At 33.1% G+C, this 27,654-nt stretch overlaps 1 protein-coding gene across 1 annotated transcript in view; it reads left to right on the top strand.

Moving 5' to 3' along the window:
- The window catches only part of LOC111712119 (voltage-dependent calcium channel type A subunit alpha-1), a 63,517-nt gene that overhangs the window by 23,580 nt on the left and 12,283 nt on the right, over positions 1-27,654 (top strand). The window contains exons 9-21 of the mRNA XM_023486648.1: positions 2,048-2,194; positions 3,468-3,615; positions 9,830-10,015; positions 11,293-11,497; positions 12,108-12,391; positions 14,652-14,768; positions 15,744-15,852; positions 17,071-17,258; positions 17,780-17,902; positions 18,607-18,735; positions 19,383-19,529; positions 22,944-23,142; positions 25,196-25,360. Coding sequence (XP_023342416.1) covers positions 2,048-2,194; positions 3,468-3,615; positions 9,830-10,015; positions 11,293-11,497; positions 12,108-12,391; positions 14,652-14,768; positions 15,744-15,852; positions 17,071-17,258; positions 17,780-17,902; positions 18,607-18,735; positions 19,383-19,529; positions 22,944-23,142; positions 25,196-25,360 — 2,147 coding nt within the window. The remainder of the gene's footprint in view (positions 1-2,047; positions 2,195-3,467; positions 3,616-9,829; positions 10,016-11,292; positions 11,498-12,107; positions 12,392-14,651; positions 14,769-15,743; positions 15,853-17,070; positions 17,259-17,779; positions 17,903-18,606; positions 18,736-19,382; positions 19,530-22,943; positions 23,143-25,195; positions 25,361-27,654) is intronic.

Below are 27,654 nucleotides of genomic sequence, written 5' to 3'. Positions count from 1 at the left end.
ATTTCATCTAACATACAGGGTGTCCCGAGCTGAAAACTGAAAAGCAATAAAATATCCTTAAAATATTTACCTTTGATGCCTTCTACTCTTTCTACTGAAGGGGAAAATATTTTTGAAGATCTGTTGGGAGGAAAAAATAAAATTGATCTCCAAAGGCAAGGTTTTTTAATCCTTTTTCATACTTTATAACCAGAAATTTATTAATTTATCCCAATTCAGCGAATGAAAGCCTAAAAAAAATATGTTGTGACTGCACTACCTGGATAGGCTGAGCAGGCCTATAGTGTCCCGGCACGCCATGCTACGGTTCAGGTAAAACCAAGGTTCTTTAATAAGGTTGGTTACTTTCAGGTAAAACCAAGTGTGAAGTAGTAAAAGTATCAACACGTAAATTAACTAATAAAAAAAACTATTTATTCTATTCATATCAATCATTCATTCCTAGCTACGTCCTTCAAACGCTGTTGTCACAAAATTGTTTAACATTCGATTTTTGTACTTTTTTGAATTTTATGTTTTAGTGCATGTAAAGTACAGAACATTAAACATTTATCCTAAAATGCACTTTCCTCCGGTTTAAAATGTAAAAATAAATAAAAGATATTAATTATGTTTGAACATTTTATATATATATGTGCTTACAAACACATTAACCACTGGTCCTCTACACTTGCCTCATGGGAGGGAAGGTTAAAGAAACTGACTATATTTCACAAACTCTAATTTTCTAATGTCGTAGACCTTGTATATTTCAAATTATAATTCTGTTAGATCAAACAACTTTGATATGAAATATCAAAGGTTTACAACATCATGTTGGAAAGATATAGGATTTAGAAAATTTGAGTTTGCGGCAAAGACTCAATTCCTTTTTAAATTTAGTTCAAAACTGTTTGTTCATTTTATTGACTAAAGGTTAAAACAAACATGGATACACCCAAACCTGCGAAAATATGTATATATATTTGTATTTATATTGATTTTCAAAGAATGGCATGAGAAGGCTCAAATTATAATTAATGTTTAAAAACTATCCGTCCGTTTAAATAAGAAAATCAACACTTTTTACGTAACATGTATAATAAATCAGTTGGATTGTAGGCATTTTTGTCATTTTTCGAGAAACCAAGATCAAAATGAACAAAAACCTTATTTATTTCAGTAAGTATTGTGCACTATAGTCTATAAAAAAAAGACTAGTTTCTGGAAACAAATTAATTAAAACTTAATATTCATGAGATAACTTGGGGATGGTGGGAGAATAGAATTTTCAAACTTAAAGTTAATTAATTTCTGCCAAAGGAATTGAGTCTTTTGAACAAAATCAAATATTTAAACCTCAATATCTTCAGAACTAGATGTTGTAAACCTTTGATATTTCAAACTCAGATTATTTGATCTAACAGAATTCATAGTTTGAAATATCTATAGTCTGCAACATTTGGTTCCAAAGATTATATGATTAGAAAATTAGAGTTTGTGGCAAAGACTCAATTCCTTTCATTCTAACATCAACCATTGTTAAGGGTTTCCAATATTAACTAAATATTGGAGATGAAACAATATTATAGGAATAAAACTTTGAGAACAATTTATTTTGATGTTGAGACAAATTGAATATTATGTGGCAAAATCAAAAAGTACGGGGCTAAATAAAATTTTGTTGAGAAAACTTGATATTTTGAGGCAAAATTAATTGTTTTGACACAAAATTTATCATTTTAAGACAAAATTTAAAAGTTGACACGAAATTCAATATTTTAACTTAAATGATATTCGACAAAAAATAGATATTAAATCTATTTTACCAAAATTAAATCTATTTTACCAAAATTAAATCTATTTTACCAAAATTAAATCTATTTTACCAAAATTAAATCTATTTTAACAAAATTACATCTATTTTACCAAAATTAAATCTATTTTAACAAAATTAAACTATTTTAACAAAATTAAATCTATTTTAACAAAATTAAACTATTTAATCAAAATAAAATCTATTTTAACAAAATTAATTATATTTTCACAAAATGATATTTTATTTAAGTCCGACGAGTGTTGGCTGAAGGAAAACGGAAGGTTGTTTCTGAAGAAGAGGAACTGAAAGCTGCCTCAGGTAAAACCAAGGTTCTTTTACAAGGTTGGTTACTCTCAGGTAAAACCAAGGTTCTTTTACAAGGTTGGTTACTCTCAGGTAAAACCAAGGTTCTTTAATAAGGTTGGTTACTCTCAGGTAAAAGCAAGGTTCTTTAATAAGGTTGGTTACTCTCGAAGCGCTCCAATGTACGGACAATTTCGTCTACTTAGCATATATAGATAGAATCCGCGTATGACGTCATATGCGGATTCTATCTATCTATGCTAAGGAGACGACATTTTCCGTACAGAGTAACCAACCTTATTAAAGAACCTTGTATGAATGGGACTTGCTCCCTGGACTTACCAGGGCAAGGTGTGTTTGGTTTCTTCAAATTCAATCCATTCGAGTTTTGGTTTAAAATTCAAATTTCACTTAAAACGCATATGCCGGATTAAACGGTTTAAAAGAGAAAAGGTGAAAAATCACGATTATTAGGTCGCATCGTTGTTATCTTTAGAGTAGCATGCCCAAGGTACCCTAGAAACCTTAGTATGATCAAGAACGTTGTGTCCTTGCTTGAAAAGTGTATAATTCCAAACATTTCTCCAATGTTGCTGAAGCAAGAAATACGCTAGTCATTAATTTGGAGAAACCATTGTGATTTAAAGGTTTCACGCTCTCTAGCAAAAATCTATGAGAATTTTCCCAATTACTTCTTTAAAACCAAAGCTAGCAACAAATTCTTAGTAGTACTAAAATGTACATGTAAAGGGCTACAGAAAGGGTTAGAGCTGTAAAATCTAAACCCAAGGTGTTACGACACTTCAAAGTCAACCCTGTTTTAAAAATTAATGAGACTGTTCATATTTTTACTTGATCAGACAAAACCTTTAAATGTGATTGTGCAGCGGTGGAGTTTTTAATATCTTTACTCTATTGGGAAAGGAAGATGTAGAAAGAATTAATATTAGATAATCATTACTCTGATCGGACATGGTCCTTACAATGTCATTACACACAGCAGTGCAATATGGAATAATATTTCACAATAATTACAGATACCCTGGCATAACTATTCTGTTATCCAAAAACGGGATTTTCTTCTATGTATGTTATCGCATGTATGATTCACAACAGTACCCTTAAAAGCTTTGTATGATAAGGAATGAGTGAGAGATCCATGTTTTGAAAAATTATTATTTTCCACTGTGGTTCTCTTTAAATTAACTGGTGGATATCTGCTACACAAACAATGGAGGAAATTGTCAGGCTGGACAGTATTTTTCTAACTATTTATCAGAATTATAAATCGGGCATGACCCTTTTAAAATGTAAGGTAACTTGAAATTAACGCGACGGTCCCTTTAACTTTATTTTATGTTTCTAGGTCTGATGTTGACACTGAAAAAGTTCAAGTTCTGGGTTCGCCGGATGTGTAAACAACAATGGTGGTTCTGGTTGGTCATTATCCTCGTCTTCCTCAACACCTGCACTGTCGCTGTCGAGCACTACAACCAACCAGAGTGGTTGACAGAGTTTCTTTGTAAGTTTTTTTATTTTATTTTTCTCCGCTAAATATGTATAGTTAAAGTTCTGGTAAATATGTACAGTTAAAGTTCTGGTAAATATGTACAGTTAAAGTTCTGGTAAATATGTACAGTTAAAGTTCTGGTAAATATGTACAGTTAAAATTCTGGTAAATATTAAAAAAAACGCCCAACATATGGCAGAAAAAAACCTCCTGCGTCAAAACGGTTGATCGGAGGGTAATACAACTTATTTTACACAGAGCGGAAAATGCAAGGTACTAATGCAAGGAAAGTTATTTCAGAGGTCCATTTTTTGTACTGCAGTGTAGTGTCTTTGGGCGGAAAAGTAAACACAAGACGGATGTCACAGCCTGACATGGAATCCATTTTTACAAAAATAATCTATGAAATATTCTGGTCATAGGAAATTTTTATGTGAATTTTCAAAATTATCAAAATTAAATGCTATAATCCTCCTGGGATACTAGACGAATACTGATGCATCTATTCTTGTTTACAAATTCCACCCAGAAAGAACTGGTTTCAATATTTACGCAGAGTATACGCGACCGCAATTAACTTTCCTTGCATTAGTACCCTGGGAAAATGTAACTCTTCGCCTCTTGATGTAGTCATTGTTTAATATTTTGTAAGAAAATGCATTTAGATTTCTTGACTTTTTTAGATATTTCCATTTTTTCGTCCTTTTGATTGTTCTCTGATAATTCTTTAGTATCAGTATTACTCACTTACTGTTAGTCATTCACTCATACATCAATTTAAGTCAGAAAAATTCCCTAACTCTTTCTCATGTCATCTTCCTCTGCGATCCATCCTTGCAAACTCATATCCACCCTGCACCCCGGCACATTAACCCCCCCCCCCCACCATTTATTCGTCCTTGCAAAACCTTAGAATGAGAAAGTTTATTGAAAGTTTGAACCGGATTCCGGAGAGAATAGTTTATCCTGCTCCCACTGGATCTAGAACTACCGGGTTCTCCGACACCCAGAGATTAGAGACCGAACCTGATATATTTAGATAATTCTTTCATTCATTCTTTATAGAACTGAGAAAATCGGTTTATCCAACCTAGGTCATAGATTTATACAGGTGGAGGAGAATGTTTTTAATGCACTGAAAGCAAACTTGAAAGGGTAATTTCAATAGACTTTCCATGCAAAAATGGCAGTGCCCGATTCACAACAGTACCCTTGAAAGTATTAATTAGATATTTATGTTTATAGTTAGAAAAAAAGATTTCAATTGTGGTTACTCTGCGAAATACTTGCGCATTTCTACTGCAGGAAAACATATGGGAATTATCAGAAATAAATACTTTTAAGTCTATGAAAACGACAATATCATTCTCATTATTAGATAAAGGTTTTAAGGGTATCGTTGTGAATCGGGTATTGCTATTTTTGCATAATGTAACTTGAAATTACGTTTTGCAAGTCCCTTTAACAAAACTTTTAAAACTTTTCTTTTACGATTATGTTTGTTTTGCTTCAGTTATAAATGCAGTTGCAAACTTATATATTTACACAAGCACAAAGGTTATTGTGAACATTTTAGTTAGAGTAACCACAGACTTCACAGACTGCTCATACACTCTACCAGAATAGGCTGGGCATGCCTATAGTGTCCCGGCACGCCATGCTACGGTTCCATGTAATGTTTTTTGACTGACATCTCACGGCCGAATTGTTGCATTCAAGGGTTAAGTTTTACAACTTTTAAAGATACTCCAATTTTAAACATAAAACATAACGCTTATGAATAGTGTCTATTTTTAAAGATTTTGCATTTCCTTTTCAAAGGATCCTTAAATATCCCTGAATACAGATGTCTCCTGATTAGTCGTGTACAGTACTTGTACACAATAAAACATGCTGTGGAAAATATTGCATATTATAGGTGTTAATCGATCTCTCTAATCTCTGAGAGTAACTAATTAGAACTGGTAACTCTTGTGTTACATACATTTAATCCCGTTCGCGATATCTCTATATTCACCTTGGACACTTTTGATTTTCTGCTTAATTCTCTCTTTTGGATATCCCTGCTGGATTCCGACCAATGAGATTTCTTTCTTTCATAGCGCGTAAAATTTCCCGAATGTTTGGTTTAATTCTGTAGACGACACTCTGATTGGTTGAATTTTAGACACTTTCCTAGATATTAAATAAAGATTAAATTAATCTGCAGATTAACAAAAAGAGGAGATCAAGTAGTGATCTCTATATCAGTAACGCAAGAGTTTCCAGCTTGGGAGAAGATTGTATTCAACCTTGAATTAGGAGGTATAAAGCATATTGGTTTAATAAAGGAATCTAAAGATAAATCCATTGCTTATAATTTTCTCGAATATGCTTTGAGAAAAAAAACATCTTCAAAAAAGGAATAACAATCATTTAAAGCTTTTTCTGTATTTTTTATAACTCTGTTCTCTCACATTTCTCTTCTCTAAGAAAAATGTATTATGAAGGATGAAGGATGATTTATATTCTTGATGATATTCTGTAGTGTAGTGAGTATCACAGTCTCGTGTTGCTAATGTCATGCCTATCGGAAATACAATAGAATACATAGAATACATAGAATACATGGGAAACATGGTTTGCATAAATACACGCAATACACTAGAATACAGATTTTCTACACTAGAACTTTGATTTTCTAATAGCTGTATATTTGCCACTTGCAATGTTTGATATTTCAAACTGTAAACTATGTTAGATCAAATAATCTAAGTTTGAAATACCAAGTTGTAAAGATATCGTGATAATAAAATCAGAGTTTGTGGCAAAGAATCAATTTTTTTCAGAAGGAATTAGACCGGATTCTTGGTATAAACCTGATAATAAAAAATTACACTGTTTTTATTATAATTCATAATTTAGAACCCTGATAAAAACATTTTCTCCTCTCCCAAACCCTGATAAATTTAAGGAGAGTGCCAATTCTTCAAACTCAAGTTCAGAATCATCCCCGCCTTGTAGATAGGAGGAGGCGAGGTGTCTTTACCTCCCCTCCCTCCCCTCCCCATTTTAGAGGGGAGGGGGGAGGTAAAGAAAGAGAAAACTAAAAAATGTGAGAAATGGAATAATTTAAAATTTGGAAAGGAATGAAAGAGGTGGCTTAAATAAATAGGTAAAGTAGAAGAGAAAAGAAAAGTAGATGGAAGGGTCAGGTGAAAAAGGGATTAACTGTAAAGAGAATAGAAAAGTAGATGGAAGGGTCAGGTGAAAAAGGGATTAACTGTAAAGAGAACAGAAAAGTAGATGGAAGGGTCAGGTGAAATAACCCGTAGTTTAAAGCAGAGAGAAAAATGCTATGGGAGAAAATGGGAAGAGAAAATTTTCAGTTTTGATTCAAGATTTTGTCGGAGAAAGATGATTTATCTATTTTTAGAACTAAGGTTCAGTTTCTCTGCAGATTTTTTACTCAAGGAAGCTGATTTCTTATTCATGCAGAAATTTAAAAATAGTTAAATACATAAATGTATCCCGTATCCAAGTGCTCATAGATAAACCAACATCTAAATACATAAATGAATCCCGGATCCAAGTGCTCATAGATAAACCAACATCTAAATACATAAATGAATCCCGTATCCAAGTGCTCATAGATAAACCAACATCTAAAGAACTGCGAAATTGTATCTCAGAATTCTTGTATCCAGTTATTTAGTTTCCTTATAAAGTTATCCTGTCTAGTATACTGGTATCCACTCCAGTTATCCAGTTTTCTTGAAATATATCCGGCTCAGTATTTTGGTATACAGTTATCCAGTTTTCTTGAAAATATATCCGGCTCAGTATTTTGGTATACAGTTGTCCGGTTTTTTTGAAAATATATCCGGCTAAGAATTCTTGTATCCAGTTATCGAGTTTTCTTTAAAAGATATCCGGCTTGGAATTCCTAAATCCAGTTATCCAGTTTTCTTGTAAAAATAATTTAGGGTTTCCAGCAAAGAAGAAAATTGTTTCGCGAAAATTTCGCATTTTTAGCGAATTTTCGCGAAAAAATGCGAAATTTTCAAGAAATAAGAAATGCGAAAATTTCGCGATAAATAAAGGAATTTTTAAAAAATGCAAAATATTCAGATATTCAGTTTTCTTGTGAAGATATCCGGCCTAATATTCTTGTATCCAGTTATCCAGTTTTCTTGAAAAGATATCCGGCCCAGTATTCTTTTATCTAGTTATCTAGTTTTCTTGAAAAGATATCCGGCTCAGTATTCTAGTATCTAGTTGTTCAGTTTTCTTGCGAAGATATCCGGCTCAGTATTTTTGTATCTAGTTATTTAGTTTTCTTGAAATGATATCCGACTCAGTATTTTTGTATCCAGTTATCCAGTTTTCTTGCGAAGATATCCAGCTCAGTATTCGTGTATCCAGTTATCCAGTTTTCATGCGACAGCAGCGAGGAGAGTATTATGGTGTATAGGTATCCAGTTTTATTGCAAAGATATCCGGCCTAGTATTCCAGCATCAGGGTATTCAGGTATCCATCTGGTTTCTCTAGGGTAGGCTTGCATCAGTAGATAATCTGGGGTTCAATTCTCCTGAGAGTTTCTCCCACACTGCTCAGGGTACTGTAGTACTACAGGAACAGAGAAGAATGGATAAAAAGAAAGAATAGGTGAAGCCTGGAGATATGAGATTATACATTGGAATTGGATAAAGAAAGGGCACAGACAGGAAATAGGAAATTGTTATTAGAATTCGAAATTGGGAAATAAAATGGTTTGCTACAACAAAGAGAGAATATTGATCAGGAGGGAAAAAGATAAGCAAAGACTGTGAAGGGTTGAAAGGTTTTGGGGCAAAGAGGGGTGCCTTGGGGAGGGAGGGTTGTAAAGGGAGGGAGGGAGAGGGGTGGAGAATGGTAAACGACAGGACAGAGTAGGATAAAGGGAAAGGAGGTTAGAGGCTTAATATAAACATGTATTGTCCTGGAGTAAGCATTAATGGAACTTGACTCAAGTAAAGGTTAATATCAATCATTCTCATAGCTGAGCAATGCTACAGTTTACAACATTTTGTATATTTATAAAGATCAGTATCCGTCTCAGACCACCAGTTCTTCATCCTTTTTAAAAATATCCTTGGCATCCGTCCTGGACGTAAATATCTTACTAAATTAGTATTTGTTTTGTTCTTGATCAGCGTCTATTTCAAACACATGTATCATTAGTATCAGTCTATCCTCTACATTTGTCCTTAAAAAACTATCCAGGGATGAATATCCTCTCCTACTGTTTATGAGTTTAATGAACAGTAATTCTACTGGATAGATATCTGTCCTCAGCTGAAAACTTTTGAATGGTGGATATCGGGATTAATGCTTGATTCACTTTTTTTCTTAATCTCGAGATTAAATAATGCTTGTTCTCCTCTCATTTTTAAATTCAAGATTAATTAACCGATAGGGATTAAGAATATTCCATTTTAAAGTTTTCAGCTCTGGTTAAATTTCCGTCATCGTAAAAACTTCCATCCTTCCTAAGTATCCGTCCTTGATAAATATCCGTTCTGGATAAACATCATCTTATATAGATATTTATCCGGTCTTGATTGAAACCATTAATACAAATATATAATAAGATGAAAATTTCTCCAACTAATTAAGGTATAATGTAATTAATTCCAGCCAGAAATTCTATTGTTTCTCTCTCGAGTGAAACTCGGAATCTTGGTGAAAAGTTTAATTAAAGAATCCTGAAACAGATGAGATTTCTGTCTTTCGTCCTACTTTTCTCAAGATATATCTTCTTCCTACTTTCTCTAAACATATCTTCTTCCTACTTTTCTCCAGATATATCTCCTTCCTTCCTTTCTCCAGATAAATCTCCTCCCTACTTTATCTTCTCTTCCTAACCTATCCTGCTTTTCTTCAGATATATCTCCTTCCTACTTTATCTTCTCTTCCCAACCTATCCTGCTTTTCTTCAGATATATCTCCTCCCTACTTTATCTTCTCTTCCTAACCTATCCTGCTTTTCTTCAGATATATCTCCTTCCTACTTTATCTTCTCTTCCTAGTCTAATTTTAGAATTATGATCTAAGATTTGAATAAAAAAAAAATTTCCTTTGTATCTATTACATTATATGATTATCCTGTATTTATTAAGATTTGTTTGTATTAAGATTTGATTCTAGATCTAAATAATTACCCTTATCTCTCTGCCCCGACAATTAGGAAAGTGTAATGCTCCAATAAAACTATCTTCCCCCTTCCCAACTACTTCGATTCTGCTTTCAACAAGTTCGATTGTGTCGTCATATTTGGGTCAATTTGTGAGGTCTTCTGGGTCAACTTCAAACCTAGGGCTGGATCCTTCGGTCTCTCAGGTCTCAGGGCTCTCCGGCTTCTCAGGGTTTTCAAAGTTACAAAGTAAGTTTTTTTCTTTTTTAATAAGATTAATTTTGTTTACATTTCAAATTTAATCTATGTATATATTGTATTTAAAATATAGAAATTCAAAAAAGAGTTTATACAAAATAAAAAACGGCAATAATTTTTTTGTTCCTATACCCTTTTAAAGTTTTTATTTTTGTTTGCACTTTATGTGTTAAAATTGTTGTGGATATACGATTTGTAATCGTATAAAATTTAGCGAAAATGTATCGAATTTTATTTATTTTTTTATTTATTTTATTTATAGTTATCATAAAAACTGAGAATCTATAAAGTATCCATTTCTCCGTTTATTTGATCCAGTTTTCTTGGTTTCATGTTAAAATTCAATTCAATGGGTCTATAGAGTTTAATTCCTTCACGTCTATTAGTATTATTTCAATCCACTGCACACCACAAATTGTGATATTTTAAGTTCATATAAAATCTTGTCATTTGAACTCACATTTTTTAAACATTTGAAAGCTACAGAATATAAAGACTTTGTTCACCATGTCTGCAAAAAGTGCATGTGCGAAATCTAACTTTTAGCAATTTTTTTGCAAGTTATTTTTTGTAATATTGCATCGGGAATATTATTTTGCCAGATTCGCAAACTACGAAAATTGTATTTTTTTTCTCGTTTTTTAAAACCAGTTTTCAGGCGAACAGTTTTTTTGCGAATCAAAATAATGAAGAAAAAATGTAATTTGCCCTGATTAAAAAACATTTTATCTATTTCTGTCATTCCGTTCTTAATTCTTTCTTTCACTTTAAATTCCTAACAAAGGAATTGAGTCTTTGCAACAAACTCCAATGTTCCAATCCCTTTATCTAAGCCACCTGATGTTGTAAACCTTTAATGTTTCAAACCTAGATTATTTGATCTGATAGAATGCCTAGTTTGAAATATCTAAGTTCTCCGACATTAGGTTGCAGAGATATAGGGATTAGAAAATTAGAGTTTGTGCCAGAGACTCAATTCCTTTATGAATGTATTCGTGGCTATCATCTGGAACACAGCGCACTAGACTTTCTATGAACACGGCATTTTGTGATTTTATTCTAATTTTAAAAGGAAAGAATACTGTATACTAGCTGTGAAACCCAGCTTTGTCTGGAATATAAGTCAACCACTAAATATTAAACCAAACTAAGAACATTCCCGTGGTTTTACCGAGTTCCAAAATAAGATTCCAGACAATTCGGTTCCTTAATTATTCCTTAATTATGATCAGACATATAAAAATAAACTTATTACTATATATTTATAGATACTGGTCCCCCCTGCGTAACCTGGTGATAGCTCTGATGAATGCTCTCTCCTCTATCATGTCTCTTCTTCTTCTTCTCTTCCTCTTCATCTTTATCTTCGCACTGCTCGGGATGCAGTTCTTCGGAGGCCAACTTAATTTCCCGGAGGGAACTCCAACCTCAAACTTTGATTCAATTATCAACGCACTGCTCACTGTCTTTCAGGTAAACAGAAATCAATCAATCAGTCATAAAAAAATTCACTGGAAAAAAGTTACCGACTTTGTTTTCAAGGAATTTTCTTCCGGAACAGGAAAAAAAATCTGGATAAAAAGTCATGACTTTATATTTCCTGAAAATTTGTTCACTCAGACTGTTTTGATTACAAAAGTCAGGACTACTTAGCCAAATAATTTTGTGATCGTGACTTTAATGGATGTTACGAGGATGATATTCTTAAGAATGATCAATTTGAGATTGTTATAGTTATTTGTTAAAGGGACAATCTTATTCATTCAAGTCGGATTTTCTCCAAACCCTTTTCGGTTTGAAAATATCTTTGTTTGGTTCCCTTTTTAACATATGTATTTCTTTCGTTTTTAACTGGATAGTAATGTTAAAGTTAATTTTTGAATGCTTTTTCCGTTACTGGATGAGGAGTTTAAGCTTAAATGTTTACTCCATGTACTATTTGTATAGGACTGGTTGAAGTTTATCATTGACTGTGTACTCCAGGTTTAAACTTAATAGGAATTGTTTGAGTTATTATTGAATGTTTGCTCTAGATTCAAATGAAAATGAACTGGTTTAAGTTTAATATTAATGTTTACTCCAGGTGCTGACTGGAGAGGACTGGAATGAGGTTATGTACACAGCTATCAGATCTAAAGGAGGAAGAGCCGGTGGAGGAGCCATCTACGGAACCTACTTCGTTATCCTTCTCCTCTGTGGAGATTGGACCTTACTCAATGTGTTCTTGGCTATCGCCTGCGACTCCCTGGATCAGGCGGCGGAGTTAACTGCGGCGGAGGAGGCAGATAAGGAGAGGAAGGAGGCGGAAGAGGAGGCAGCAAGAATTGCGGAGCAAGCTGCACTCGGTGCCTTAGATCCAAGTAGTATGTAAGTATATTTTCAAAATATAAGGGAATTCACCGATCTAAAAAGTGTAGGTACAATAATGATAAATTTATGTTATATAGCCCATGGTAAGGGAAAATAGATTATAGTACAATAGTCGGCCTCGTAGAATTTGTACATTCTCAGTACAGCTGTATTCTTACGTCACAAGTGTCAACTCAGTTTTTGTTTCCGACAAAATTATTAAAAATAGTGATAATTTTAGAATAAAGTGCTCATCTTACAGTAAAATAATTTTATGTGTCCTTCCGTTTCTGTTTTTACACTTTTTTATCTAATCTTGGAAAACATGTCAACTAATGTGAGAAACTTTAATTTCCTTGTTATATTTGACACTTGTGACGTCGTGTGTAATTGGCCATTTCTTTGTTGTCGCCTTTTGTACTTGATAATCTGTTTGGGTAAGGGTGAAACTATTTCATTGAAAATGTGAAATCCTTTTTACATTGGCAAAATATTATTCAGTCGCAAATTATAAGCAACATCTATAAAGGATTATTAGGAGGTCGAAGACTGCTAGAGTGTAAGAACATGTAGATAAATAGAGATAAATAGAAGGATCTTTCAAATTGATCCAATAAACAACTTAAATGCGTAAATGTTACTGAACATGACATTATACTTGGTCTTCGTAGATCTTGATTATTTTGAGGTAACAATGGAGGATAAGAGGTCAAACTGGAGGTCGCATATCTGTGTTTATCCTAACGCGTAACTTCTGTGGTTGCTAACAATGGCAAAATTTGTATAGCTAAGTTAAAGGGTAAAAAAGTTGTATTTTCTGATTTTATGGGGGTCAAAACTGAGGTCAATGGCCCCTAGTCCAAAATTTTCTTTGTTGTACGTGTAGATGAACACAATTGGAGTCTGCATGCAAAATTTGGGCTTTTTATCTCAATTTTTAGAACCAACCACAGCCAGTTCAAAATTTGGTGTCACAACGTGTCAAATTTGAAAAAATTACATTTTCGGTTAAAACTACTCTTAAATTGGTAATCCTTGTTAAATTGTAGTAAAAATGATACCCAAATTCATATAGTTGAGAAAATAATACTAAAATGTGGGGTCTCAAAATTAAATTTTTGAATTTGAGATTTGGGGTGAGGGGTCCGACGTGAGTTTTTTGGGGGTTCAAAGTTTGTGAACATTTTTGAATTTTTTTTTGTAAATTTATTGAAAATTGGAGATTTCAAAATCTTTCAAAGTTTTAATGTAGGTCTAAAATTAAATGCTTAAGAGCATATTCAGTAACAACAAATTAGACTTTTTTAGTACTCTATAAATCGAGAATTTTAAATTTGAGAAGAACCTATTTTTTTATCAAATGGTGTATTCCTTCTTTATGGATTGACCCTGATTCAAGACGGATATGTTGATACCCATCATGATTATTTTGACGAAAGGAATTGAGTCTTTGCCACAAACTCAAATTTTCTAACCAATATATCTTTTGATATTTTAAACTTATATTATTTGATCAAATTCTGTTAGAGTTCATAGTTTGAATTATGTAGGATCTACAAAAATGGGTCGCAAAGATATAGGGATTAGAAATCAAGCTTTGTGAATAAGACTCAATTCCTTAGACAAAAAAGCAAAAAAGTGAATAAATTTGATAATATTAAAAAAATTCTCAAATCTATTAAAGAAAAGATTAATTTGTGGATTTTTATCAAAAAAGTTTCACCCTTATTTAGTAAAGGTATTACTTTAAATCAAGTTTTTGTATATAAATGAATAAATATATATATATATATATATATAGTAGGTATTATGTCGGATATTTAGAACTTATGTTTTTATTCCCCCTGTATGTATAAAAACAAGTTCAACTTTTATCCGACGAAAAAAACTTCTAAAAGTAAATTTGTATTTTTGCGGAATAATATGCTAATGGTTATTTTGGTCATTTCGTAAACTAAGAAACTGAGTAAGAACCGACTATTAGGAGGAATTATTTTTAAATCTTTCTTTGGTTTTATGCAATGAAAACTAGGAGGATGAACATAGAATAAACATTAGAAATAGAAATATTCCCTACTTTGAATAGAGAACTCTTATATTCTTTCTGTTGAATCTTAGACGTTAAGGCGTCTGATTTTTATTTGTTGTGTGAGCCCGTGGGGGCAGCGATTTACGCGTTTTAGAGACTTGAATAGTTTGAGTTCCTAAGTCATAATGCGATTTTAGTTTTTAAGTTTAGGGAGAAAAAATGAGGCGGAAGACTTATTATTCTATTCAGGGGCGGAGATGGAGGCGGAGGGGCGGATGATGAGGATGAGGAAGCACTGCCAGAGGAGGAGGAGAATAGACCAATTTTGCCTTATTCATCGTTTTTCATACTCTCGTCTACCAATCCGTGAGTATATAATATACATATACATATACAGAACGTCTGCATATCATATTGGAGTATCTCCAAGCTTCAACGCCAAAGTACGCTCATAATACTCGGCAAACTTAGTATTTTCTGCATACAAAGTTTTTTTTCATGATTCATTCTTTTTGAATTTTAGTCCCTAAAATCTAAAGATAGAGTTATAAACGATCCATTATAATGTGGAACACCCCGTTTATTATATATATATGTCCCTGTTTATTATATATATATATGTACAGGGTGTTTAAAAAAACGGGGAATAAGGGTCTATAGACTTGTTTGTAACCCGATTTTAAAGATTGAGACCATTTTAAAAATCTATTCATAATTTTTTGTTCAATGAGACCAATTTTAGGCTTGTAGATCTAAAAATCCGATTGCAAACAAGGTCTGCATAGACACTTATGTGCTAACGGAGATTATCTTTGTTTTTACCAAATTTACTCACTCCAGTTGGAAACTTTAGGAGTCTTTAAAATTGTCATTTTTGGATCTACTGTTACCATTAAAAAGTGATCTTAATAACGTAAAGAAATTGCCTTAAAACTGACGCAAGTAAATCCGCAGAGTATAGAAAAAAATGTACAAATAAAGATGATACTGCAGAATCATTGACTCATAAAACGCCAGAGCTCTCGTGGCGGATAAGCCTAAAATTGGTCTTATCGAACCAAAAATTGTAAAAAATAGATTTTAAAAGTGGTCTCAATCTTGAAAATCGGGTTACAAAGGAGTCTGCAGACCCTTAATCTCTTTTTTTAGAGACACCCTGTAGATTAAAGGGTACCGATGTGAATCGGTTATGCTCTTCTTCAATCAAAGGGCCAATCATAAGTATGTCGACAGTCCATTTAGGAAAACTAATTAAAACCTTGGCAAAATGTCGACATAATTTTAATGTTTTTGATGATTCTGTTTCAATATGAATTTAAAGTATTGAGTTTGTTTGTTCAGGGTTCGGATTGGGCTTCATTGGTTTGTAACTCGACCATTTTTTGATGGGTTTATCATGTTTGTTATTCTACTCAGCAGTGTAGCACTAGCTCTAGAAGATCCTGTCAAGGTACAAAATTAAAGGGAGTGTTTGCGAAAAATGAAAGGGGGGGGGGGTTCAAAGTGAAGTTCTTTAAAAAGTCTGACTCGATCGCTACTAATTTTACTTCTATGTGTTACATCTATGAGGAGAAAATTGTTTAATAGATAGAGATAAAAAATACAAAATAAAAGGAATTGAGTCTTTGCCAACAACTCTGAAATTCTAATCTGTTTATCTTTACAATTTGAGTTTGTGGCAAGAAATCAATTTTTTCATTAAATCTTGTATATCAAAACATAAATCATTGCTTAACTTTACATTCACATTTCCTTAGCAAGCTTTTTGCTAAATTAAATGGCAGTCTAATTCTATATTTCATTTGATCCTAATATAAATTAAATTTTTTCACTCTGGGATTTAAATGTAATTTTCTGTCAGAATTTGTTTAAAGTTTGAACTTTTATAACACCATTTATTCTTGACCTACCTACCTACAGGCCTTTCCACTTACCATACCTTCCTTCCCACCTACCTACCTACCTTCCCACCTACCTACAGGCCTTTCCACTTACCATACCTGCCTTCCCACCTACCTACCTACCTTCCCACCTACCTACCTACCTTCCCACCTACCTACAGGCCTTTCCACCTACCATACCTGCCTTATCACCTACCTACATACCTACCTACCTACCTATCTACCTACCTGCCTTCCCACCTACCTACAGGCCTTTCCACCTACCATATCTGCCTTCCCACCTACCTACCTGCCTTCCCACCTATTTACAGGCCTTTCCACCTACCATACCTGCCTTCCCACCTACTTCTCTTCCTTCCACCCTACCTAACCTAGCTGCCTTCCTACAAACCTGCCTTTCCACCTACCAACATACCTTTCCACCTACCTACCTACCTTCCGACCTACCTACCTGCCTTCCCACCTACCTGCCTACATACCTACCTACCTACCTACCTACCTACCTACCTACCTATACCTACCTACCTACCTGCCTTCCCACTTACCTACCTTCCTGATTAATTAACTACCTAAAGTACCATACTACCTAACTAACTAATTAACCTATCAACCAATTAATCAACGTATTAACTAATTAATAAACTTATTAAACTAAACAGCTAACTAACTAACTAACTAACTAACTAGTTAACTACCTACCTACCTACCTACCTACCTACCTACCTACCTACCTACCTACCTACCTACTAATCTACTTATGTGTATAGGAAGACAGTGAATGGAACCAGAAACTAGGATTACTAGACTACGGGTTCACATCTATATTCTTCCTTGAGAGTTTATTAAAGATGCTGGATCTAGGACTGTTTCTCCACCCTGGAGCATATATGAGGGATATCTGGAACGTGATGGATATATCCGTTGTATCCTGTGCTCTGCTTTCATTCTATTTCAAGTATGAACACTGTTTTGATAAAAATAATAAGTTTTGAGTTTGTTTTAGTATGTACATATACAGTGAAAACCAGAAAACTAAAGAATAGGAAGACGACATTAAAGCAAACTTTAGTGTATTTGATTTTGTTACAAATCAAATAGTTCTAAAAGTAAATTATTATAAAAATCACTTATTGAGAATTTCTGTCTCTCATGTACATAAGACAAAGTCATAAATTTGTTCTAAAAATCGTTAGACAACTCTAAAATTTACTCATCAAAATTTTAGACGACCTCGACTACTTAAAAGTGTCGCAAGGCCTTATCCTTTGGTTTTACCCACCTACTCACTTGTACTTTTTTTGTAGCCCTAGGCATTTAAATTTTAAAATTGTAACGCGCTTGTTCATTGTTTAAGCTATAATAAGGGGTAATTGGCAAAAAAAACAGGATCCTATCCTCAAAACTAACATGCTTTAAAAACACTTTCAGGGAGAAAAATTTTAAAAAATCTTTCTTTTGATAATGTTCTTTATTTAGGGGAACCCCTACTGGCGCGAAGCTGAAGTCCATGAAGCTGTTGAGAGTCCTGAGGCCTCTGAAGATGATCAACAGGGTGCCTGCTCTCAAAGCAGTGTTTGACTGTGTCATGATATCACTAAGGAACACAAACCATTAATACATTCATAAAATTCAAAAATTCTGAAAAGCTAATTTTTCAATCCTTATATTTTTGCAACCTGGTGGTGAAGTTAGTATTTAAACAATTTGATCTAGAAGGGTTCGCAGTTTGAAATATCAGGCTCCGAAGACAGAGGTAGAAAATTAGAGTTTGGGGCAATAACAATACATAATAAACTTTTCTAAATCAATCTGATTGTTAATCATGTTTAACAGTAAATTCATGATAGTCATGTTTAACAGTAATCTTATTCATGATAGTCATGTTTAACAGCAATCTCATTGTGTTACCCATGTTTAACAGTAATCTTGAATGTTAAACATGTTTAACAATAATTTTATTATTTTAGACTAGTTTAACAGTAATATAATTGTGTTAGACTGGGCTAACATAATTTATATAATCAAACATGATTGCGAACCATTTGCCTTTATACCAAACCTTCTCTATTAGCCTCACTTGGTGGGCTGTGCAAACGTTTTAATCATATAATATTTGAATAAGAATATTTAGATGGGAAATGAGGGAGTTTCAAAAGCTTGAAATTTCCACTGGTGGTAATGGTATTAATTATACAAAATTTGGCTCAGATTGAAAAATAACAAAACAGACTTAACTACTGTTAGAAGAGAAAGACTGAAAAAGAATATTTTTACAGCTGTTTTATTGGATGTTTTGTGTTCAGAAATGTTTTTAATATCCTAATTGTTTACATCCTGTTCCTACTTATCTTCGCCATGGTCGGAGTCCAGCTGTTCAACGGCAAGTTCTTCTACTGCACAGACGAAGCGAAGACGACAGCTGACGAGTGCCAGTAAGTTCTTAAACAATGTAGTATCCAATCAACATAAAAATAACTAAATTTACTTAGAAAAATTTTGTTATGGACCTGATATGACCCCAGGAAAATAGATGCAGAAGGCAATGATTGCAATTATCGATTTTCGCGTGAGAACTTGCAATCTTTGGATTAAGATCTACGATCAGTCAGATCTTTTTAATAATTTCCCAAATAAGAACAGAACAATCTCCAAAATCTTAAACTTTTTATTTTTCTAATGGCTAAACTCTTTTTAAACAAACTTTCGAGTATTATTTCAGAATAGCTTAATCCTTTTCCTATGTTTTCTTTTTTTTTGTTTTAGCAAGATCATGTATCTCATAAATTCCCTGGGGTATGAAACTCTGCACAATTCCTTGTTATTTAATACATATAGAAATATTCAGTTGTCTGGTTTAACTAGTAGTACAACCTTCTCTGCGGAAAATATAAGGCCCGCGGAGACGCATCAAATTAAATTTTCCGCGGCAATGAGATTCATTCAAATTCCGCGTGGTTTCAAAACTATGCTGAAAATATCTTATCCATCTTAATTAAATTTTCTTGACATGGTTTTATTACCTGCGTCTGTAATTTATCTTTTTAACAAAATGTTTCAGAAAATATTGTTGTTTTTTCAGGGGAGAATTTTTTGTGTTCAACCTTGATGACCGACATGCGCCGGCTATTCATGAGCGTATTTGGTCCAGAAAATCCTTCCACTACGACAACTGCGCTATGGCTATGATCACGCTCTTTGCGGTCCAAACTTCAGAAGGATGGATCGCGTAAGTACTTTTATGTATTTAAAAAATGTATCACATTAAGCTTACTAGAAAAAAGAATGATTTATCTGGGTAACAACGGTACAAGTAAAACTCGGTACGGTACAACTTTTCCTGTAAAAAGAGACTGTGCTGGAATAGAAAGCTGGATATGGTTTAATTTCAAATAAACTGTAGTTAAAAAGGAAGTAAGTCTTTGTCACAAACTCATATTTTCTAAAATCCCTTTATCTGTGTCACCTGATGATGTTAACCTTTGATATTTAACCTTAAATGATTTGATCTTACAAAATTCATAGTTGGGTTGTAAAACTTTTGGGATTAGAAAATCAGAGTTTGTGGCAAAGACTCAAATCCTTAGTACATATCACTAAATAAATAAAAAAAAATATATGAAAAAACCCTAAATAGTTAATATTAGCAATTAAAAGAAATGTCAAATGCGGAAACCACCATTTTGTACTTTAATACTTAAGATAGATAATAAACTGTACATATTTATCAAGTATTGGAGAAAACCCTGTAAAGACTAAAGACATGGTACATAAAATAAAAAGAACTAAGATAAGAAGCTAGATATACTGTCCCAGTTCTTGTAATTTATTGGTGATTAACATCTAATATTATATAATAAATCAACTTCTTTAATGGCGGGAATCTCGAGAACCCCGGGTGATTTTTGATGCAATATTTTTACCTAAAAATGGGGGGGGGGGGAAATTGCTTTAATATTGAAGAATCATTGAGGTGCATTTAATTTATTTAGAATGAGCCAACAATAAAATTAATGCAGCTATAGGGTTGTTCAAGACATCTTATAAAAACTCAATTATGACGATTTAAAGGTTGAAGGGATTGTACATAATTTCAAGTGACCCTTCATGCAACGAGGGCAATGCTTGATTTACAATGGTACCCATAAAACCTTAGTATTATTGCTGAGTACAGAGATATGTGTGTGTAAACTTATCGAAACTCGCTTGTGTTCAGCAACAAATTCCGGTGTGCGCTGTGTACAGTCTGAACTCAATACAACAAGGCTTTAAGGGTACTGTTATAAATTGGACGTTGCCCTCTTCGCATGTATGGTTACTTTGAATTATGCTTGTCACTCAATTAAGTTGAAATGCTTCAGAGGTTAATAAACTTAATTGAGTTCTACGAAACCCGTGCTTTAATCAGCATATATTGAACAATCCTATTTGAGTTACAACGATTTGAAGGTTTTTGCGCTTAATTGAGTTATACGAAAATTTTGCTTAAATTAAAACGTTAGGAACAACCCTATTTGAGTTTTAAAAACTTAATAAAGTTACAGCGATTTGAAGGTTATTGCACTTAATTGAGTTATACAAAATCCGGCTATGATTAGAACATATTGAACAACCCTATATTAAGGTATAAAATGCAAATAAAAGGGAAAATTAATGCAGTTTCCTTGTTAAAACTGAGGTAGTAGGCAACTTGCATAATTCAATTACAAAAAGATTTTCTGTGAAACGGTTCTTTCTACCATTTAAAGTCAAATAAAAAGTTTTGAACAAAACCATGGTCTAATACAAAATGCCGAATACATATTTGCTACATTTTTTATTGCCATCGTAAATTTGCAGAATTCTATGTCACAAGATGTTCACTGCACTGTTCAGTTGTAAAAATGCTAATTTCCTTTGGAAACAATAAAAGCGGTAATTTAAGAAATAGCAACCTAGATCTATCTGCTCAAATGTTCTTTAAATCAAGATAATGTACCAGTCTCTTGATAATAATTGTCTCCAGGAGAACGTAAAGAACGTGCAAGGGTTTTATTTTACAACCAGAGAGTTATCATTTTTATTTCTACAAGTTTCTAGTTTTTCTAAATAATTAAAATGTCGTATAGTTTTCTTGTAAATTTCTTAACAAGTTATTTTTGAAAAATTATTGCTTTGGTTAAATATTTTAAAGGAATGGATTACGCACTTAATCATTGCAACCTGATGTCTTCAACCTTTAATTTTCAATCTAAGAATTATCCTAGATTAAATAGTCGAAGTTTAAAATATCAGAGGAGTTCAACATCAGGTTGCAAAGATATATTGATTTAAGAAAAATTTTTGTTGGGAGTAATCAGTTTCTTTGTAAAAATAATTCAGTAGGACTTTAAATAACACAAACTGAAACCCCCCTCGGGATAAACAATACAGTGTCCGTAGACTTTAAAATTGCACAAAACTCAAAAGGGAAATTTATGATGTTCATCAGCTTTGCGAAGTATTATCTCACGCCTACATGAGTCCAAGTATACTGACTGCGGATCGTCAAATGAATAAATATATATAAATACTTCATTACGTATTCTATGCAGCAATATTATCCAATATTTCCTCAATAAGCTACATAAGCATACAGACACCTAGCTCAACACACACACTTACATTATCTATAATAATCCTCGAGACATTTTTAAGAATGAATATTTGCGCATTTGTCGCAACTTTGTAAAAGTTTATGTGGCGTTGGTTTAGCGTGATGCAAAAAAACTTCTACAGAACTTTTGGAATTCAATGCAGACTGCGAAAACTTTTTATTAATATTATCATGAGAGCTGCATATACTTTTCTTATTTAATTCGTTATGTTTTCAATGTGATATTCAAATTTTTCTCTCAAGTGCGCAATGCGGCTGATGTATAAAGTTTTAATGTTTCATTTAATTAATTTGCCAGGAATAAAGTTAAGTGGGGGGATTTTAATTACTTTATGAACAGAGTAAACCACAGCAAATTGGATTTCTCAATTAACCTAATTTTGGATTTTCAGGAAGCGTTTAAAAGTAATTGAGTCTTTGCCACAAACTCTGATTTTCTTATCTCTATTACTTTGCAATCCAATGTCACAGACCTTAGATATTTGAAATATCTATACACCATCAGGTTGCAAATTGTGGCAAGGACTCAATTCCTTTGTTCCGAATTATATTCCTTTTTTATAAATTGTCTTCACAATGTATAAAATCTAAGTACTCTTTACTTGTAAGTTTTTTTACCTCAAATGTTTTTCCTTTTTTTCACCTGTAAAATTTAAAAAAATTCGACCAAGTATAATATTAAATATGCAAAAAGGTCTCAAGTTGAAAAAATTATTTTGTATAAAATTAATATCTGCTTTAAAAATAATTACTTTTTTGTTTAACTCTGAAAATCATCTTAAATCATATTAAAATTGTCATGTTGTTGTAAAGGACATATTTTTATACTAATCTCGATCATGTCTAATTAGGAACTTTTTATGATCCAATATGATGTACAAAACCTAAAACCCTGCTGAAGTTGATTTTTTGCACAGATAGATTTTGAATTAGAAACCTTGTGAAATGTGTTATTCATATCAAAAATAAAAATGGCGGATTCACTAATGCAGCAATCATTTCTTTCAGGGTTCTGCAGGATTCCATGTCCTCGACGTACGAGGACGAGGGCCCATATCCCTGGTTTAGAACAGAAATGGCGATCTACTATATCGTCTACTTCGTCGTCTTTCCTTTCTTCTTCGTCAACATATTCGTCGCTCTCGTAATCGTCACATTTAATGAGCTTGGCGAGGCAGAGTTGACTGATAATATTGATAAAAATCAGGTTCGTAAAATATTTATTTTTCTTCTTGTAAAATTATTTTCAAATGGAACCAGAGTTGGTTTGATTTTTCTAGTTTGTTTTTTAGTAATTTTTAGTTTTTTAATCAAACCAGCCAGTCAGTTTTTAAACCTTTGTAATTGTGAACCATCTAGAGACATTACACGAGCTCAAACCAGCCAGTCAGTTTTTATACCTTTGTAATTGTGAACCATCTAGAGACATTACACGAGCTCAAACCAGCCAGTCAGTTTTTATACCTTTGTAATTGTGAACCATCTAGAGACATTACACGAGCTCAAAGTCATGCTGGTAAAAAAATAGTTTGATAAAAGTTAGCTTTGTTTCGTTTCAAGCCTTATACGTCGGAAAAGAAATTTTCAAGAAAAAAAATCAATTAATACTTGTCAAAGTTTAATTATGCACTAGATAAATTAACGAAACTTATATTTTAACAATGTGTGATCATTTCATATGATACAGTGACAACCAGAAAACTGTGGAATATGAAGACGACATTAATACAAAGTAATATAATACAAAGTAAATGGCTTTACTACATCGCTAAAACTCGCTTATAAAGTTAAGGAATTGAGTCTTTGCCACAAACACTGATTTTTCTATCTCTATATCTTTTTAACCTGATGGCGAAAAGCTTTGATATTTCAAACTAAGGTTATTTGACCTAGCAGAATTCATAATTTAAAATATCTAAGGCCTACGACATTGGGTTGCAAAGATATAGAGATTTGAAAATCAGAGTTTGTGGCAAAGACTCAATTCCTTTGTATAAGCACAGTACATACTCCACAATTGCTGACGTGTCTCATGTGCATTGGACTATTACAAATCATGAAAAGTCGTCTTCCTATTCCACAATTTTCTGGTTCTCGCTGCATAAATATTCTAGATATTTTTCTGAATAAAATCTAACCTAGTTCTGACTGTTTTGGTATGCTTAGCTACAACTTGCCAACTTTCACATTTAAAGAAAATAAACTTTTAACTTTTCTTTCAAAGCATATTTCACCTTGAACCAAGGAAGGGCTTTCTAGTTTGGAAAATAAAAAAATGATTGTGTTGAAAAACTTTTGTTATTTTCCCCGCCATTAACAGCAAACTATTTATCTATTCTATTGTCACAGTTTTCTATTCACAAGTTTAAAAATAATTCGCGGCATTATTTTCACTTTCTCACATGGGTAATTTTCAAATTTTAACAGTGAAAAAAATGGTCATTGAAAAAACAGGTAAAATATTTACATCAGGATGGTTTCAATAACTAAGCTCTTTGAGGTTTTTTAAGTTCTTATTCGAGGTTAAAAATGTAAAAAGGGTAGAACTGCAAGATGCAGGGGAAGATGCCTTCGGAAAGTAGGATTGCCCGAAAACCGTACTACACTAGCACGGAACAGTTAAAATCATGGTTATGACCCCCCCCCCCTCCACACACACGCACACACCTACATTTCTTTATTTATTGTTGTTAATTTATTTTACGTTTTTTGTGTTCCTAATTGAAATGCGTCAATATATTTTCGGACAGTACGTTATTCGGACAATCCTGACTCGGAACAACCCGGACTAACAAAGGCGAGATACATTCGGTTTCTTCTATTTGAATTTAACCATGGGTTGGTCTATAATTAAACAATCTCTAATCTTACGGAGCTTTCTTTTTATGCTTTGTTGTTTAAAACGCATATTCCGACCAAAAAACGTAGAAAACGAAAATGCGAACAAATTATTTTTGATTTGTCAAATTGTGATCGAAAGTCACAATTCTCTGGGATAAGGAACGAACTGTTAAATCTGCTATGTATGGCATCTTCCCCTGCTTTTCCTAGGGCCAGACGGTAACACTTCATAGTTGGCCAGGTCTCTTTCATAATTGTGCAGTAGAGAGGTGTGAAAACAAATCATCTGGCTAAATCTATTGAAATGGTAAAAAGGCTATGAGCGTATACCAGACTTCTTAGCTTAAAAGTTTTAACCCTCTTAACCAAATGTTTTTTTTTAATTTTACGTTTTTCTTTTTTAACTTTTCTACTTTCAGAAATCCTGCATCACCTATGTTGTACAAACTAAGCCCCAGGAGGTGTATGTCCCTGAGAGCCAGGCTGGGATACGATATCAAATCTGGAGGCTTGTCACATCCCCTCCCTTCGAGAACTTTATCATGCTTCTTATCATACTCAACACCATCCTCCTCATGTGCAAGGTAAAGACATTTCAGAGCTACCTCAAGCTACTCTCAAGTAAAGAAATATTTGGGTTACTTAAAATAATAGGATCATAAAGATTAGGATTAAACGTTTTAAAACTTTTTAAAAAAGAAATTGAGTCTCTGCCACAAACTTTGATCATCTATAATCCCTATGTCGTTCACTCTGGACCGTAGTAAATTTTAATTCGAACAGGACCTGCCCAGTTTGTACTGGCCTGTCAGATGACAGCGTGTACTGACCCGATCCTATGTTAGCCTCGTCACAACACGGATGACCATATTCTGTACAGTACGTCGCCCTAACCAGACTAACATACGACAGGGGTCAATTTTCTCTGCATAGTCCCGTCGGAAGGCTAACTATGACAACTCCCATGGCGCGTCCAGGCATTTTACAGTACCTGGCCTAATCCTAGGCCTATTTGACCGACCCCACTGGCTTAGTCCACCGTACGTTGGCCTTGGATATTTCCTATGCTGTGAACTGTGTTAGATAAACTAAACTAAGTTTGAAATATCAAAGATGTACAACATCAGGTTGCAAATTTTAAAAAATTTGAAAAGTTGAGTTTGTGACAAAAATAAATTAATTTCTTTTTAGAATTTTTTTGAATATCTTCCGAAAATAACTCCCTTTAGTTAAGAATATCTTTAAAGACGTCTCCGAATATTTAAAGAGATCTCCCAACATTCATTTAAAAAATCTCTACCAAAAGTGCATATTCCCAAAAGAGTTTTAAATAAAATAATTCCACTATATCAATATATAAACATTAATTCAAATGTCTGAATCCCAAAAATTCAGAAAGTTCTACAAGATAATTAAACGACGATACCTCCCTTATGGGTTTTAAAGGGTCCCATTGTGAATTGGTCATACAGTCCCTTTAACATTTGGGTCTTGTAGATAAAATATAAAATCCAGAACGTTTTTGCGCCATTTTTCCAAAGCTCTCGTACGGCAGGAGATTGTATTGTGACGTGTGCTGCATCAAACCAGTTTTACAAAACAAACATCGATCATAATCAAAATCTTTTCTTTTAAATAAAACAAATATGAAATTATTTCCAGCTTTATCCTTGAAAACTCGAGCCTTGTGCAATGTTTTTAACGTTTATTGATAAAGTCGAGTTTGGACTTAAGAAAAGCGTTTGATTTTTTTATTTGTAAAAATAAACAACTTCTTTAAATACACAGTTTACAAAATACGAATTTTCGTAGAATAATTGTTATTTTTGTGCTAATTTAAACATGCTATTTCTCGATTTAAATTGTGAATTGTGAAAACTTAATCTCAAATTGGAGACACATTAACCCTGTTTATGTTCTGACTTGCGTGAGCTTGAAGTTGCAATTTGTCTAGTTTAATTGGGTTTCTTCTGTACTTTCCCGCCATTTATGCCCCCCCCCATTGGCCCCCTCCTTCTATATTTCAACCACCTTCCTCTCCCCTCCCAACCCTATTCCTGTATACAGAAAAACTCTGAACTCAAACATGCAATTAACAAGCAGTACTTAGCGCACACAAGGGTATTGTCTTTCTATTGGAAAATACTTTTAATATCTCAATATTTGATTATATAAAATGGTCTCCAGTCGTCAAATATGATATTTTAACAGACAAAATCGATCATTCTATTGCCTTGAGTCATGATTTAATTATGGTTCACCCTAACCCCCAATTCAGGTTTTGCAATCACACCCCAAAATTTCTTTTATAAAACTCTTCTGGGCATAAGTGCCATCGTAATTTGAATTGTTTTAAAGAATTTTATTTCTTTTTGACCCCCAGAAGTTATCTATATATATAATTGGCTTGTCTGTATGTCTGTCTGTTTGTCCGTCCGTTTGTATCCAGTAAAATCCTAAACGACTGAACCGATCGGGCAAAAATTTAGTGTGGGACTTCACATGACCCCAGGTTTATGGGACATTAAAATTTTAGAGAAAAAAAATCTTGGAAAAATAGATGTTTTTTTTGAAAATGCGCCATTTTGAAAAGAAAAAATCCGCCAACAGCTGAAAATGATTTTAAATGGCCGACTTTCAAAGCAACAGTTAAATGTCGAAATTATTTACAGGAAAGGGGGCGCGAAGCGCCATATAATTCTAGTTTATGATAATTCTTAAATAAAACAACTTTCAAACTAATTTATCATCAATTAAAAGCTATCTTCACTTTAATCCAGTGTTAGTTGTCGGAAACACTCACTGAATATTTTTTTAATTCTTTTGAACATAAATTCTATTGTTTGTTATTTAATTCGAATTTTCCTCTTTCTATAAT

Source organism: Eurytemora carolleeae, unplaced genomic scaffold (genome assembly GCF_000591075.1).
Source record: "Eurytemora carolleeae unplaced genomic scaffold, Eaff_2.0 scaffold110, whole genome shotgun sequence".
In the NCBI taxonomy this organism is placed as follows: domain Eukaryota; kingdom Metazoa; phylum Arthropoda; class Copepoda; order Calanoida; family Temoridae; genus Eurytemora; species Eurytemora carolleeae.
The sequence above is the reverse complement of the archived record's forward strand: the minus strand, read 5'-3'. Positions and strand labels throughout refer to the sequence as shown.